Source organism: Callospermophilus lateralis, chromosome 2, assembly GCF_048772815.1.
Source record: "Callospermophilus lateralis isolate mCalLat2 chromosome 2, mCalLat2.hap1, whole genome shotgun sequence".
NCBI classification, from domain to species: Eukaryota; Metazoa; Chordata; class Mammalia; order Rodentia; family Sciuridae; genus Callospermophilus; species Callospermophilus lateralis.
Window position 1 is genome coordinate 55,395,361 of NC_135306.1, and position 15,637 is coordinate 55,410,997.

The following is a 15,637-nucleotide window of genomic DNA, read 5'->3' on the forward strand; positions in this document are numbered from 1 at the left end:
GAATTTTTTAATATTTAATTTTAGTTTTCGGTGGACACACAACATCTTTATTTTTATTTTAATGTGGTGCTGAGGATCCAGCCCAGTGCCCCGCACATGCCAGGCAAGTGCGCTACCGCTTGAGCCACATCCCCAGTCCTCAATTTCTTTTTATTAAATATTTATAGTGGGTGTGCTCTGAACAGACCTATCAAGCCAAATGTGATTCATTCTTGTACAAAGAGATTGTAGTTCAGAAAACCACTTTAGTACACAGTGACAACAAAATCAAAAGGTATCTTGTGCCTTTTCCTATGAATATAAATTTTCAAATTTAAAAACATGACTTTTGATGGTTTAAGTGAAAGCTTTTATATATGTGATCCATTTTAATTATGTAACCATTGCTTTTACATTTACATGAAACTTTAAGAGCAGCAGGAATAGTTATCTATATTTGTCAGGCCTTTAACAAATTAGGAAAAGACACTTGATATTAAATACTGTCTCATGATCATTATTTTTACTGTTGTGCTCCTACTTTATTCTTGGGATGCCTCCACACCTGGTCTCTTGTAATATCAGAGCTTCTACTTGAGTGGATTTTTTTCTAATAAAGTATCTGTTCTCAGAATGTGCTTTGTCCGTTCCAGCTTAGTATAACAAAAGTCCAAATGTTTTTTCCTTTGTAAGCATTCCATAGGCGTTAGGACCTGGTGTGTGGGATCTTCAGCCTGTCACAAATTTCATTATGCCATCTGCTTCAACCTGAGTGGGGTGTCTTCTGCTGACAGACTTTGCTGAAGTTTCCATGGCTCAGGATTAAAAAAAAAAAAAAAAAAATCAATCTTGGCATAAAAAGCTTGTTTTTGAAAAAAAAATAATTGATTATGCCTACTGTAGTTTTAAAATTATCATTTGATAGGATTCCCAAAAGCCTCCTCTCAACACATTGATCTCTTTTTCATCCATGATTATAGATAGCTAACACAATAGATGAATTATTGGTAACTTTAGTAACAATGAATTTTCTGTTGTAATTTTTTAAGATAGGTAACACCATCCTATGGATGGATTGTGACTTTGTGAAATATTTTGATAGCTTTAATTGATGGATTCTATGAATCTCTTATCATATTTCCAGAAATTGTATTTTATGAGTACATGCTTTATCCATACTACAAAGAAAATAAGAACAACTTGATGAAAACAATGTAGGTCACAAATTACTTATTTTATTTTATTTTTTAGAGAGAGAGAGAGAGAGAGAGAGAGAGAATTTTAATATTTATTTTTTAGTTTTTGGCGGACACAACATCTTTGTTTGTATGTGGTGCTGAGGATCGAACCCAGGCCGCACGCATGCCAGGCGAGCGTGCTACCGCTTGAGCCACATCCCCAGCCCAACAAATTACTTATTAATGATGTGACTGTGTAATTTTGTCATCAATAAAAGGAAAATAATGACAACTTGAAAAATTGGGAGATTGGATCAACATAGTTTCTTAAAAAATAGATAGTTTATTCTGTAAATGTATGTTGAAGAACAATGGGAAATGAGGACCAAGGAGAAAATAACATAAGAAGATTCTTCCACTGGAAAATTTTACATTCCAATCTTCTTCTATTGATTAGGATGGATGCTCTATGAACAAGAAGGTATATATATGTTAGAGGTTGTTAAGTGCTATTAAAATAATTAGGGTGAGCTCAGAAAGCAAGATGGTGGATGCTATGTTGAATAGAGTTGACAGAGAGGGATTCTTCAAGGTAAGGTTGAGCACAATTGAATGAAATAAAAGAGAAAGCCTATGGATATTTGGGGAAGGATAAATCTGGCTGGTAGAGTGAGCAGCTTGGCAGTTTGGACAGTGACATCAGTACAGCTGAAGATAGTAATAGACATAGTACTATGAGATGAGTAAGGGTGATCCAAGCACATCATTGATGTAATCTTTTGGATACACAGTTTCAGATAAAAACTCACATTCATGACACCCTGTGGAAGTATAACATGAGTGTTGACTATTTGCATTGCTGTGTCAGTTAGTTAGCTTTAATTTAGAGCTTACACACACAATTATAATCTTTCAAAATGTTACTTTATTATTTAATGTCTTGTACCAGGAGTTAGATATACTGCAAAGTGTGAAGACACAGTCCTTTAAACCTCCATCTCTGCCCATCACTTTTGACACTAACTGATGGGAATTAATGTCTAGTTCCCAGGTTCAAGGTGAAAGTACTTCCAAAACACCCACATTCTGACACTAGTTGCAAGTTTGGGGAGTTCCCAAAGCTATCCTTGATAATTTCATAATTGATTGTAAGGTGTATTAATGTTAATAAATTCTGTATTACTCTTAGGTTAGCATTGCAACTTCAACAACTTCAAGTGTTGAATATGCCCACATTCCTCACCTCAGTTCTGCTACAGTTCCTACTGCACAAAATGAATCACTTTTATTAACTTCAAATAATGGAAATCTGGAAGCCCTCACTGGACCTGGTACTCCACATATCAATGGGAAGTCTGCATGTGATGAATTTGATCAGTTGATCAAAAACATGGCCCAGGTGAGAGCATTTCTTCCTGTTAGGTATCTTAGAATGCATCTTAAGAGTGTGATCAAGTCTTGGGTTACTTAAAAAAATGTAGTGGCATTTATAACATGTAAAAATTTTGGTATGAGAAGAGTTTGGATGGTTCTGAGATTTTTCTATTGTATATTTTGTTTTTTAATTATCAAATTTTGAGTATTATATGTTATACTCCAGAAATATTCCTTGAGAAAAAAAATATATCCTGTTCTAGGAGATAAGTGCTCAAAATTATCTTAGAAAATAATTTTTCTGTTTTTTTTTATTCCTATAAACAAAGTAATACCACTTAGTCATCAGATGGAAGTCAACTGCATTAATTGGCTTTTAATTTCATTTCTTGCTTTGTTTTCTAATCAGGGTCGCCATGTGGAAGTTTTTGAGCTCCTCAAACCTCCATGTGGAGGCCTTGGGTTTAGTGTTGTGGGACTCAGGAGTGAAAACAGGGGTGAGCTGGGGATATTTGTGCAAGAGATACAGGAGGGCAGCGTGGCTCACAGGTGAGATTGTCCCAGCATCTTCTCTTGTTTTTGATATCACAATCAGAAAATTTGATCAGTATGGGGAAATTTAGAAAAGCAAAACCAAAGAAAAACAACCAACAATGAGAGTTGAACATGACCTGATATTAACCAGTTTGGGGAAGTCATTAACATTTTGTGGTGAAAAGCAAGTCCTTTGAAGTAACTGTAGCTTTTAAATAGTATGAGTTTATTTTAGTAAGGAAAGAAAAATTTGAGTAGAATATTTTCATTGTTATTAACTGGGCTTTTTGATTAGATTTAAGAATTGCTGTATTAGAAATGAGTGATGATAATTTGAGCTGTGTTTTATAAATATGCTAAGAGAAATAAAGCAATATATGTATCTATACTTTATTTTTAAAAGATAGAACCATCTAAAATACAATGAGTAGGTTGAATGGGCAGTTCAAAAAACCAACAAAAAAACAACAACAACAAAAGAGGCCTTTTAAATGGAGGAGTTGCTTAGGAATGGCAGTAGAATTATCTTAAGAAAGTTGATCACCTGGAGCTAAGCATATACTTTATTTTTTTAAGAAGTATTTTATTATTTTTCTGTGTCAGTAATTTCTCCATCTAAAATAGACCTCTGAAGAAGACCATGCTTTATTTTATTGTGGATGCACAAGAGGTAAAAGCCACCCATATAATTCTTATTTATTTGTTCTTTGTAGATATATATGATGCTAGAGTGTATTTTGGCACATCATACGTACATGGAGTCTAACTTCCCATTCTTGTCATGATGTGGAGTTACACTGGTTGTGTATTCATATATGAACATAGGAAAATTCTATCCGATTCATTCTACTGTCTTTCCTATTTTCATCTTCCCTCCCTTCCCTTCATTCCCCTTTGTCTAATTCAATGAACTTCTAATCTTCCCTTCCCTTGTTGTGGGTTAGCATCCACATATTAGAACATTCTTCAAGCATATACTTTAAAAATGGAACTGCAGGAAAAAGCTTAAAAAGTGTGGAAATTTAAAAATAGGATTTCAAGTAACCTGAACGTATATGCCAAAGAAGCTTTTTCTTTCTTGAGAGCTGTCAAATATCTTTTTATCACCTTGTTTTTCACCTCTGACAGAGATGGAAGACTGAAGGAAACTGATCAGATCCTTGCTATCAATGGACAGGCACTTGATCAGACCATCACACATCAGCAGGCTATCAGCATCCTTCAGAAGGCCAAAGATGCTGTCCAGCTAGTTATAGCCAGAGGCTCCTTACCTCAGCTTGTCAGCCCCAGAGTTTCCCGTTCTCCATCTGCAGCCAGTACAATTTCAGCTCACTCAAATCCTGTGAGTGCCTGAGATTTTCAAACAGAACAGAACGTACTTTTCTAATTCTTTTTAGTTGTGTACAGGTTTCTAATTCCTATAGGTTCTTTGTATTTCTTGAATTTTTTAAAAAAATTCATATCTTCTCAGCCTGGAATATTTGTCATTTAATTATGATTGTTTGCAGCTTCTAAAACAGCCTTTTCTTTGTGTAGTTTTTTGACATCATCATTCCTCAAAAACAACAACAACAAAAAGAAGTATGGTTCTTTCACAAAATTGACTTTTCAGTAGACAGATACAATCTTGACATTGCTTTATAAATTATACAATTATATTGTTACAGTTGGCTGTCTGTGACTTTAAGAAGTCATGTGATTTGGAATTTTTCCTGTAGGCAAGATTCAAAGGAAGACATTCTTAACACATGACAGTTTTTTTCTTGATGTTTTTTTATTTTTTTTTAAAGACATTCTACAGGAGATATTGAAAAATCAGTGCTTATCATTAATTGGGAGGAAATGTAAACATTTTAATGATATGTTAATAAAAAATAGCAATAAATGTCTTTTGAAAGAGAAGTATACTGGGCTGGGGATGTGGCTCAAGTGGTAGCGCGCTCGCTTAGCATGCGTGCGGCCCGGGTTCGATCCTCAGCACCACATACAAACAAAGATGTTGTATCTTCCGATAACTAAAATAAAATAAATATTAAAAAAAAATCTCTCTCTCTCTCACACTCTCTCTCTCTTTTTTTTTTAAAGAGAGAGAGTGAGAGAGAGAGAAAGAATTTTTTTTAATATTTATTCTTTTCAGTTATTGGCGGACACAACATCTTTGTTGGTATGTGGTGCTGAGGATCGAACCCGGGCCGCACGCATGCCAGGCGAGCGCGCTACCGCTTGAGCCACATCCCCAGCCCTCTCACTCTCTCTTTAAAAAAAAAAAAAAAAAGAAAGAGAAGTATACTGAATTAAAGGGTATTCTTAGGGCTCATTGTATTATCTGAAATAAGTTATTTAATACTAATAAAGTGATCACAAAATATCCATTGTGATGTAAAATTTTAGTGTTTCATAAAATTTTAGAAATTCTCATAGGAGCTTTGTCTTTAGGTTCATTGGCAGCATGTAGAAACAATTGAACTGGTAAATGATGGGTCTGGTTTGGGATTTGGCATCATCGGAGGAAAAGCAACGGGTGTGATAGTCAAAACCATTCTGCCTGGAGGAGTAGCTGATCAGGTAAGCTACTCCAAAAGGTCTTCATTGATGTTTACCCCAAAGTATGACTTCATCTTTTATACATTCTGTTGGAAAGAAGAAACTTTGGCTTTAAATAATGTCAAAGGAGAAATACTCTTTGGGGAGAAATACTTTTGAAAAGGGACGATGAACTTGAGTTTCAGATACAGACAATGAATTTAATATTCCTTAGAACCACAAACTTAAACCAAGGTTATGGTGAACTACTATATTGATTATAACACTTCATTTATAAAGTTCTTGTTGTTACATGTTTGTTTGAATGTAAACTAGAAAGCCAGGTTTATAAAACATTGATTGTATTCATAAATGAAAGGCCTATAAATGGAAGCCTTTTCATTAGGGATTTAACAATAATATAATAATATATGACATTTTCTTCCTTTAAGACCTTAGCATATAGCAGTATCCAATAAAGTTGATAAGCTTTGAGAGATCTATCTTATCTATGTTTTATCTTAAATATAGAGCTATCCTCTCCAATATTATTAAATTCAAATTTAAATTCATTAAAATTAAAAGAGATTACAAATCTGTTCCCCAGTTGGACTACCATATTCCAAGTGTTCCACAGCCAAGGGTTGCTTGTAACTGCTGTGTTGGACAGTGTGAAAGTTCTGTTATTGCAGAAAATAGCAGCAATTACATGGAGGCTTATAAGACTAATTCTCATGCCTCTTGTCTATCTGTCTTTTATTTCACTAGAATTTCATATGAAAGTATATTCTTTTGATGTTTATAATTGAAATACCAAGGGACAAAATTATGAGATTTATATAATACTCTATTGTGGTTCATAACACATTTTGAATAATATGTACTATATTTGCCTAGTAACTTCATACTTAATCTTTGCTTAGGACTTTTCTTGTTTCTATCCCTGAAAAAACAAAAATAACAAAAAAGCCTTTTTTTTTTTTTTTCTGCTTGCATTTAGTGGTAGAAATCAGAATGACAAGTTTATATCGGCCCATCAATTTAGGGAGTATTTGTGAATTTTATTTACTTATATCACACTGAGTGGGCTGGAACAGTTCAGAAGACAGTTCATGTTACATGTTCAGTGTCTCATGATTGCCGTGTTGTCATCTCATTGCTATCTTCTTTTAGTATTATTCCCTCTCCCTCATTTAGGATTTCTCTGATGGAGTTACAATAACAATATTCTAATGACGTAACCCCCCACCCCCTTTTTTGGTTCAGCATGGGCGATTATGCAGTGGAGACCACATTCTAAAGATTGGTGATACAGATTTGGCAGGAATGAGCAGTGAGCAAGTAGCACAAGTTCTTAGGCAGTGTGGAAATAGAGTTAAGTTGATGATTGCAAGAGGTGCCATAGAAGAAACTACAGCACCCACTTCTTTGGGCATCACCCTCTCCTCTTCCCCAACATCTGCGCCAGAGAATCGGGTAAGTAGATAAAAACAGTTAATGTGAATGTCAGAGAAAATAGCACTTAGATGACAGTGATATTGTTTTAGAAACTAGACTTACTTATGTTTATTATTGGTGTTAAAAATGTAACAAAACTTAGGGAATTTTGTAGAGATGCTTCAGCATTATAATATTTATTAATCAGGAGTAATTTTTAAAAGAGATGAAAAATACTTGCCTAAAAATGCTGGGTGACTATTTTACTTTTTTTTCTCTAAGTAGCCAATTTATGAGGGTAATGTTTTGAAGTATGGATGAAATATAAAGAATTATGTACTATTAATACCTAAAATGTTGAATTACATTTTTCTCTTAATTAGAAGACTTTCTGTAAAATGGGTCAGTTCTTTCATTCCCATTTGACAGCTTTCTTTTTAGTATTTATGTTTTGTTTTGGAAGTGTGGAGGCTGAAAGTGAGAGCAGGATTGCTGGCGATGAATAAAGCTTTTCAAAACCTTCAGTTTTATTGTTTTAAGGTATGCCTTAGAACTGTTGATCAGATATGTAATGAAATGAGTGGTCATTGTTCTTGACCCAGTTACATAAGCTTTTAGACAAATGTTATACCTTAAGTTTATAAGTTTTGGGACAAATGTTGTAACAGAAACTTTACTCATAGGTGTAACATTCTGTCTTTTCCCTTAACTTGATATGAAAAAAATCTGGAAAATTTCAAAATGATTGAATGGTTTTAACTATCATAACTGGTTTACAGATTGTAAGTCTATAGTGGCTAAAATATCAACAAAATAAATTTATCCATAAATGTCTTAAATGTTTAAGAAAAGAATTGTACCAATTTCTAAATAAGATTTATAACAAATGAAAATCCTATATTTCTTTCTCACAGTAATAATATGTTTTTATCTATTAAGTTGTTTCTATGCATTTGCTATAAATTCTTTTTTCAAATCTGAATCTCTTTCATAAGCCCTTTAAAACTTTATTAGAACACTTGAAATTTCCATGATTCTGTTGTTTTTAGGATTGAGTTTGGTTGCTATTTTTTGCAAAGAGAAGTAAGAAAGAAAGCTTGTTTATGAAAGCATTTAAATGGCATTCTTTTGTGGTAAACAAAACATTTTATTCAGCAATATATAAATGAATGCAATACCGAAAACTACTTGATGTAATTGAAAGCTTAGAAAAATATCTATTCTGTGCATATCATCATTTCTGAAGCTTGTGCCCCTTTTAAAACCATTCGATAGTCAAATTGCCACCCTCTAAAATAGCACTCGCATAAGTCTTATTAAAAATAGAAAACACATTTGTTTCAATTGAAGCAGATTTCATCCTGTCATTTTCTTGTAATTATATAAACTTTAAACTTTTGCTAAGTTTGCACAGATAATTATGTGCAATGAAAAAAATAAATCAAACTTTACTGAAAAATTTATCTCATTTAGGTGGACCAACAGTGGGATATATTCAGTTTGTTTGAAGAAAATCAGAAATATTATCAGCTAGCCCCAAACTGCATGTTGATTAGAACTCAGAGCCTTGATTTTGTCATGTTCTTCTTAGGGTTCTCTGTAGAATCTGCTTACGTCACACTGATGCATAGTCCCAATAACTTATTGATGACATATTATACCAGTCCACTAATGCTTAATGTGGGAAAACTGAGCCTTCAGTCTACTGTATAATTAATAACAACTCTGCATATTATTAAAAGCTTATATCTGAGGAACCAACTTCCAGCTGTCATTCCAGGAAAGAGGAATCCTAATGAACAAAGGATTTTCATAGTAAAGTCTGAATTTACCAAAGGGCAGTTTAAAAGACTTCCTTCATGCATTTTATTGGTTTTCAAAATGAGCCATCAGCCTATTTATAATAAAGCTGAAGGATAGATTTATCCATATTTGTGTTATTAGAATCAACTACAAACTTCGGATAATAATAGCAGCTAACATGTAGGCACTGTGGCTGCTCTGTTCTACTAGAAGTGGTCCATACAGTGTGTCATTAAGAGTAGCAGCTCCGCAATAAGTGTTAGGATTTGAAATCTACTTCTACTAGGTTGTTAGCACTTTGTCTTTAAAATAGTTTATGTGCCTGTTTTCTCATAGAACAATTCATTCAGTAATTGTACCACCTCATGGCATAAAAGGAATATAAAACATATCATTATAAGGAATGAGAAATTAAGATGTCAGTTGCCTCTTACATGGAAACTGCTTAATAAATAGTAGCTGGACTGGTTGTTGTTACTCTTCTCCTGTTAGACAGTTGTGCAAACTAATGTTTAGATAATCTAGTGGCAAAGCTAGGCTTGTATTTATTGATCTGAATTCAAGACTTGAATTCTTTCTACTGAGCCACATTTAGACTCCTTCAGAAATGAAGATGTGTCATCTATGAAAACAGAATTTGTTAAGAAAAACCCATTTAATTAAAAAAAAAGTGTGTATAAACAGTGTATCTCTCCAATAAGGGGAGGTTTGATCTTAACATTCCTTTCTGAGTAAAAATGTGATTCTCAGTTCATCAATGTTGCATGATTGAAGTAATAATCTCTACTGTAACTCTCTAACAGAGTTCTCTGACACCTTGTTATGTCATATTATTCCTCAATTAAAGCTATGGCTTTGTGAACTTGTTTTTTTTTCTTTTTTTACATGTTTATTTTTTGTATATTTATTTATCGATTTTATTTCAGGTTGATGCTTCTACTCAGAAAAATGAAGAAAGTGAGACATTTGATGTGGAACTCACTAAAAATGTCCAAGGATTAGGAATTACCATTGCTGGTTATATTGGAGATAAAAAATTAGGTAATTTTAAATCTTAAATTTGTTTTAAACTTGGGAATTGCCTCTAGTATCTGTGTCTTATGAAATATTTAATCAACATTATATGTTTTCAAATAGTTTGGTAAATTATTTGAAAACATCCTTAGAAATAATTTAGTGTAGGTAACTCTAAACAAACAAAACAATTACTTTATCCTTTTTACTAGAGATTTTGTTTGTGTGGCTTTTTGATAGGTATTTATTCACAATTAAAGCTTTTTATTTGGAGAATGTAGGATGAATTTTTTTTAATGTGTTTGTAAATATCGAAAAATAACCTATTTCTAATCTTAGAACCTTCAGGAATCTTTGTAAAAAGCATCACAAAAAGCAGTGCTGTTGAACATGATGGAAGAATTCAAATTGGAGACCAAATTATAGCAGTAAGTTACACATTTAATAATAGCTTTGTCAAATTTCATGGTCGAGAATGCATTTTCCTAGTTTATACTCAGTTCTGAGAAGACAGTTAACTGTACTGATTTAATCTTTTCTTTAGTGGCTTGAGGCTCTCATTACAATTATCCTCTTTATTATTTTGTGGAAACAAAATAGCATTGGATAGAAGCTCTACTGATCTCAATTCTAAAGTAAAGGTTTTTTTTCTTAAATAATTTCTGATATTTTTGATTTCTGGCTGTAATGAATTTCTTACTGTTACTATTACAGTTCTCCTTGGAGATACTACAAAGGTAAAGACCAGATGTAATGACCATTAGTGTATTTGAGTCTCAATTTGGGACATGTGGCATTTGTTTTGTCAGCAGAATGATGCTCCTGCTTTGAATCCATGGGCAGAAAGCACTTTTTAGCTCTAATATAAAAGAATAACAAACAGATTCAGCCACTTTTAATTAGATCAGTTCATCATGCTATTGTAATGACATCAGTACATATGTCTGTTTGAGGCAGTGTATAGAAGAATCTAACCTTCAAATCAGTGTTCAGTAAATACTAGACTTTACAAACCACTTCCTGAAACACAAATTCATTAGTCCCATACCAGTTGCTTCCTAATTGAAATAAGTTTAGTGAAAAATACATATTATATAGTCTTTTAGAGATTCACTGTGTACCTTGAAAAACTGAAGACTCTGAGAAGTCCTGCAGTAGAGAAACTTGTTTACCTCTTTTACCCTGATGGTTCCAAATTTTATAATTGTGGAATCTTTCTGTCTTTGGAAGACATCTTGGGTAATGCTGATTTATCGTCATAGGTATTTGTGTATGCTTAATTAAGCCTATTTTGTTTTTTGTTCCTCAGGAATCTTAATGATAGTGAGGTGGGGCATAGATAAAAGAGTCCTTGAGTATAGCAACATTATGCATGGTCCATGGAAACAACCAGATGTGTAAGGATCAATGAGTGGATAAGCAAATTTGGGTATATTCATACAGTGGAATGCTAGTCAATCTTTTAAAAGAAGGAAATCCTGTCACTTTCTATAACATGGATAATTCTCAAGGATATTATGCAAAGTAAAATACGCCAGTCAAGAAAGACAAATACTGTATGATTCCACTTATTTGAGGTGTGTGAACTAATCATACTTAGAGAAATGAAAGGTAGAATGGTGTTACCAGAGGCTGGGGAAAGGGCGAATGTGAAGTTGCTCAGTGGAATAGAGATTCATTTTGCAAGACGAAAACGTCCTATAGATCTGTCATAGAACAATGTGAATAAAATGGTTAAGATGGTGAATTTTATATATTTTTTTACCACAATAAAAAAAAGATATAGGGTTCTTTTATCTTTGCCTATTGAGTCTAATTGCATCTCCCTGAGTCTTCTTGGATATAATGCTATGAAGCTCCTACCTACACACTTAGTTCGCCACCTCGTCCGGCTACCTGCTAGAACTGGTTTCCCTAGTGCATCTCCATTTTACCATGCAATACAAATTAGTCCCCTTGTGTTTTTATTTTAAGGGAAAGGGAGGAAGAGAGAATAAATAGATATAGAGTCTAAATTCATATATGATGCTGAATTAAAAGTTGAAAATTTGACTAATTTACTTTTTCCTCTGTATCTATATTAGTTCATCAGAAAGTTTCTTAAAAATCAGTTTTATTGAAATATCATTTATATGCCAAAAACCTCACCCATTTAAAGTGTATGTTTCAGTAGCTCTTCATATATTCACATTGCTAGAAGTTCATTATCACAATCAATTTTAGAACATTTTCATTACTCTAAAGAGAAGCCCCCTACCCTTTAGCAGTTGCTCCCTAATTTCCTCATCTTCTCTGCCCTAGGCAGCCACCAGCCTACTTTCTGCCTTTGTAGATTTGCCTATTCTGAGGCATTTCATGTAAATAGAATCATATAAGATTTGGTCCTTTGTGATTGACTTCTTTCACTTAGAGTGTTTCAGGGTTTGTCTGTGTTGTAGCATGTGTCTGTTCTTTATATTCTTTTATTGCTAACTAATAGTCACTGTATGGGTACACCACATTTACCCATTCATCATTAGAAAAATATGTGGGTTGTTTTCACTTTTTGGCTTTTATGGATAATGCTGCTGTGAACATTCATGTACGATGTTCTGCTTTATGTATATTTTCATTTCTCTTGGATATATACTAAGGAGTGAAATTGATGGATCTTTTCATAATTCTGTTTAACCATTTAGCAAATTGCTTGTACATCATAAACATTATATATGTGTGTGTGTATAATTTTTATTTGTGAATTTTAAAAGTTAATAATAATTTAAAAGTCACAGACTAGTCCAGTAGTGATACAAACTTCTGTTCAAAGAATATATTATCTCAATGATTTATGGTTTGTTGGATATCAAACAGTTAGTATCAAACTCAGCAATGGTCTCTTAATACTGTATTAAATTGCATATAAACACTCTTGCTTCTTAAATGCTCCTTCAACCAATTACAACATCTTACTAGTTCTTCCATTCATTAACAAGTTAAAATCTTTAGCAAGCCATTTTGTATTTGCCATGATTTGCATTTCTGCAAATTATAATTTAACACTCTTCACTGAATAATTCATGTGAAATAGTGTTGTCGATGTTTGGATTCGAAGCTTGGTAAAAATGACCACTCTTTGGTATAAATGCACCACCTGTAGTTAAATTTTACTGTAATCACCTCTAAGATACATTACAACAAATGATATCAAATGTATCAAGATGGGAAACCCAAAGAACCATGGGTTTCAGGGAGAGAGACTCAAATGGTAGGTACTCAGACATTCTACCTTTCTAGGATGAAGTGCTGCCAAAATACAAGAAGTCCAGGGTTGGTGGGAGGTCTTGACCATATTGCCTGATACTTTTTTTTACTGAGCTATGTTTCCTGTAACTTGCACCAAGTTCTGATGTAGTTTCTGACTATATTACTTCTGGTATCTTCTTAGCAATCTTTTTGAAAATTTCTTTACCTACAAAATTAGAATAAGGAAATGTCACTTGTATGATTGTTTAGGAGAACCAAATAAGATCTTTATTTAAAATATCTGATGTCATACTTAGCACATAAGTAAGTCCTTCATTCAAAATATCTGATGATATACTTAGCACAGAAGTACATTTTAATTAATTAAGGCGATAATTATTTGAGCGCCTAAAATGGTTACATCTTGGAAAGAGTCTCACAGTACTTTCTCTCTAAACCTATCATTATCTTCATTCTTATGTAAGTGGAATCTCAAATATAATTCCTCTTAGGCAAGGTCAATGATAAAGGAAATTGTTGACTCAAAAAATAGAAATGCCTTTTTGTTTGGAGTGTTTTCTTATATTCAGTGAAATCACTTGCTTTCCTTGTCATCAGTATTTTGAGTTTTACTTGACAACTTCTAGCAATATTTTCTTACTTCAAAGTTAGAAGCATCTCTAAATCCTGGGACACTTACGTAATACTTTAGATCACACATTAATTTTGTGCAAAATATCACCATCTTGTGGACTTTTGGTATATGGTAGTTGCATTTTCACGACTGTAGTCTTTTTTTGTCTATTTGTTCTATTTTTGTTGTGACCGCAGCTATTGGAGCTATAGTCTATTTTTATTTTGTAATTGTCATATTGTGAGAAGACTGAGAAACTATTTCTTTCTATTTTTAGGGAGTTTTGTTTTATAACTTAAAAGTACTTTATTCTAAAATTCTTGTTTCACAGACTGTTCTGTGTATGTGTATGGTTTCACTATAGGCATTACAGGGCAGGAAATAGAGTAAATATTCTATTCCTTCCTCCCCCTTTTCATTTGTTGGTATTCTATGTAATGATTATAAAAGGTCTATTGTGTTTTCAAAAAGTTGAGAAGCTTGTTAGATAAAATTATTTTATTATAATTAATATTAATGATAATAATTAACTCATTATTATTAAATTAAATTATTATTATATTTTGATATTCAGTGATCCATGCCAAAACCATTATGACTGATTAATTATGACTGATAAAATATTAAACAAATATATAAATTAGAAAAAGTTTCAAGGGTTGCTTTTGATATTCTGTGACTTTGTTAAGAGTTTCAGGTTCTCTATAGGTAATGGCTCTGTTGGAGGAGGGCTTGGCAGTCTACATTGAATATGCTAAGAAGCATAGGTCTGTGAGCTGTGCTAACTAGTGTTTCTTCCCTAAATTGTTCCTGTAAATGGCGGTATCTGCACTGCACATTAGGAGATGTTATCTTTTCTTCATGAGAGAGTGTAGAGGCAGTTTGCTGCCATTGTACCTAATTTCACTTCACATTTCTTTGGTGTCATTGAGTCTGAACTGGGCTCCTGAGTTTGTGGTAAGTGTGACTCATATGTAGATGGATGTGAATATATTGAACAGAAACTGCTCCCAGGGAATATTGGAGTTTGTATGTTTATTACTCATATCTTCATTCTGTTAATAATAATGCCAGTCCTTGACTATCTTCCCAGTACAATGTGCTGTGTATTACAATTCTGGAAATATAGATATCCTTAGTTCCATATTACAGATGAAGATACTAGAGAAATTTGAACTGAAGTCAAAAGCCATTATAGCAATTTTTTCTCTTCTTGTAGTGTCCTCTAATATTTGGGTAAGGAATATATTATAAAATCCAAGTTACTAAGTTTTGACAAACATGGGAAATATTTTTTTTCTACACACATTTGAGGCATATTACTCTTGAAAAATCACACACATTTGATTTTTCTTAATGCAAGAATTGAGCAATAACAATCTATTGCAAATGAAAAATTTGTAGCCTAAATTTTGTGTATTTTAAGAAGTTTTTTAGAATCTCACTATTAAGATTTTTCAAAGTTTTTTTAAAAAAATTTTTCTTCATTACCACAAGAGTAATAAAAATAAGTAGCAGCTGGGCAAAGTGACACATACTGTAATCCTAGGTATCAGGAGGCTAAGGCAAGATCTTAAGTTTAAGTCTAGATGGACAACTTAGACTCTTTCTTAAAATAAAAAATAAAAAGTGGTGTGTGTGTATGTAGCTCAAGGGTATAGCACCCCTAGGTTCAATGCCCAGTACTGAAAAAAAAAAAAAAGTTCATTTATTTTAGATTAATTTTTTTTGTTGTTTTTGAAGTTCAAAGAATATAAAATTTGAACATGGTTAAAAAACCTTCTCATAGAAACCATTATTAATAGTTTATTATTTAAAGCTCAAGAATGAGCCATGTATGTATATTTAAGAAGTATTATACCTTTAAATTTAAAAAAAAATTTTTTAAATTTTGTCTATACCTCTTAAGACATTTTTGCTTAAAACCATACCTGGGAGG

At 32.8% G+C, this 15,637-nt stretch overlaps 1 protein-coding gene across 14 annotated transcripts in view; it reads left to right on the forward strand.

The window, feature by feature from the left end:
- Positions 1 to 15,637, forward strand: part of Mpdz (multiple PDZ domain crumbs cell polarity complex component) — a 158,144-nt gene that overhangs the window by 49,498 nt on the left and 93,009 nt on the right. For all 14 annotated transcript variants that reach the window (XM_076845967.2, XM_076845972.2, XM_076845971.2 and 11 more), the window contains exons 4-10: positions 2,347 to 2,556; positions 2,941 to 3,080; positions 4,194 to 4,407; positions 5,502 to 5,630; positions 6,855 to 7,064; positions 9,755 to 9,869; positions 10,182 to 10,270. In XM_076845967.2, coding sequence (XP_076702082.2) covers positions 2,347 to 2,556; positions 2,941 to 3,080; positions 4,194 to 4,407; positions 5,502 to 5,630; positions 6,855 to 7,064; positions 9,755 to 9,869; positions 10,182 to 10,270 — 1,107 coding nt within the window. The remainder of the gene's footprint in view (positions 1 to 2,346; positions 2,557 to 2,940; positions 3,081 to 4,193; positions 4,408 to 5,501; positions 5,631 to 6,854; positions 7,065 to 9,754; positions 9,870 to 10,181; positions 10,271 to 15,637) is intronic.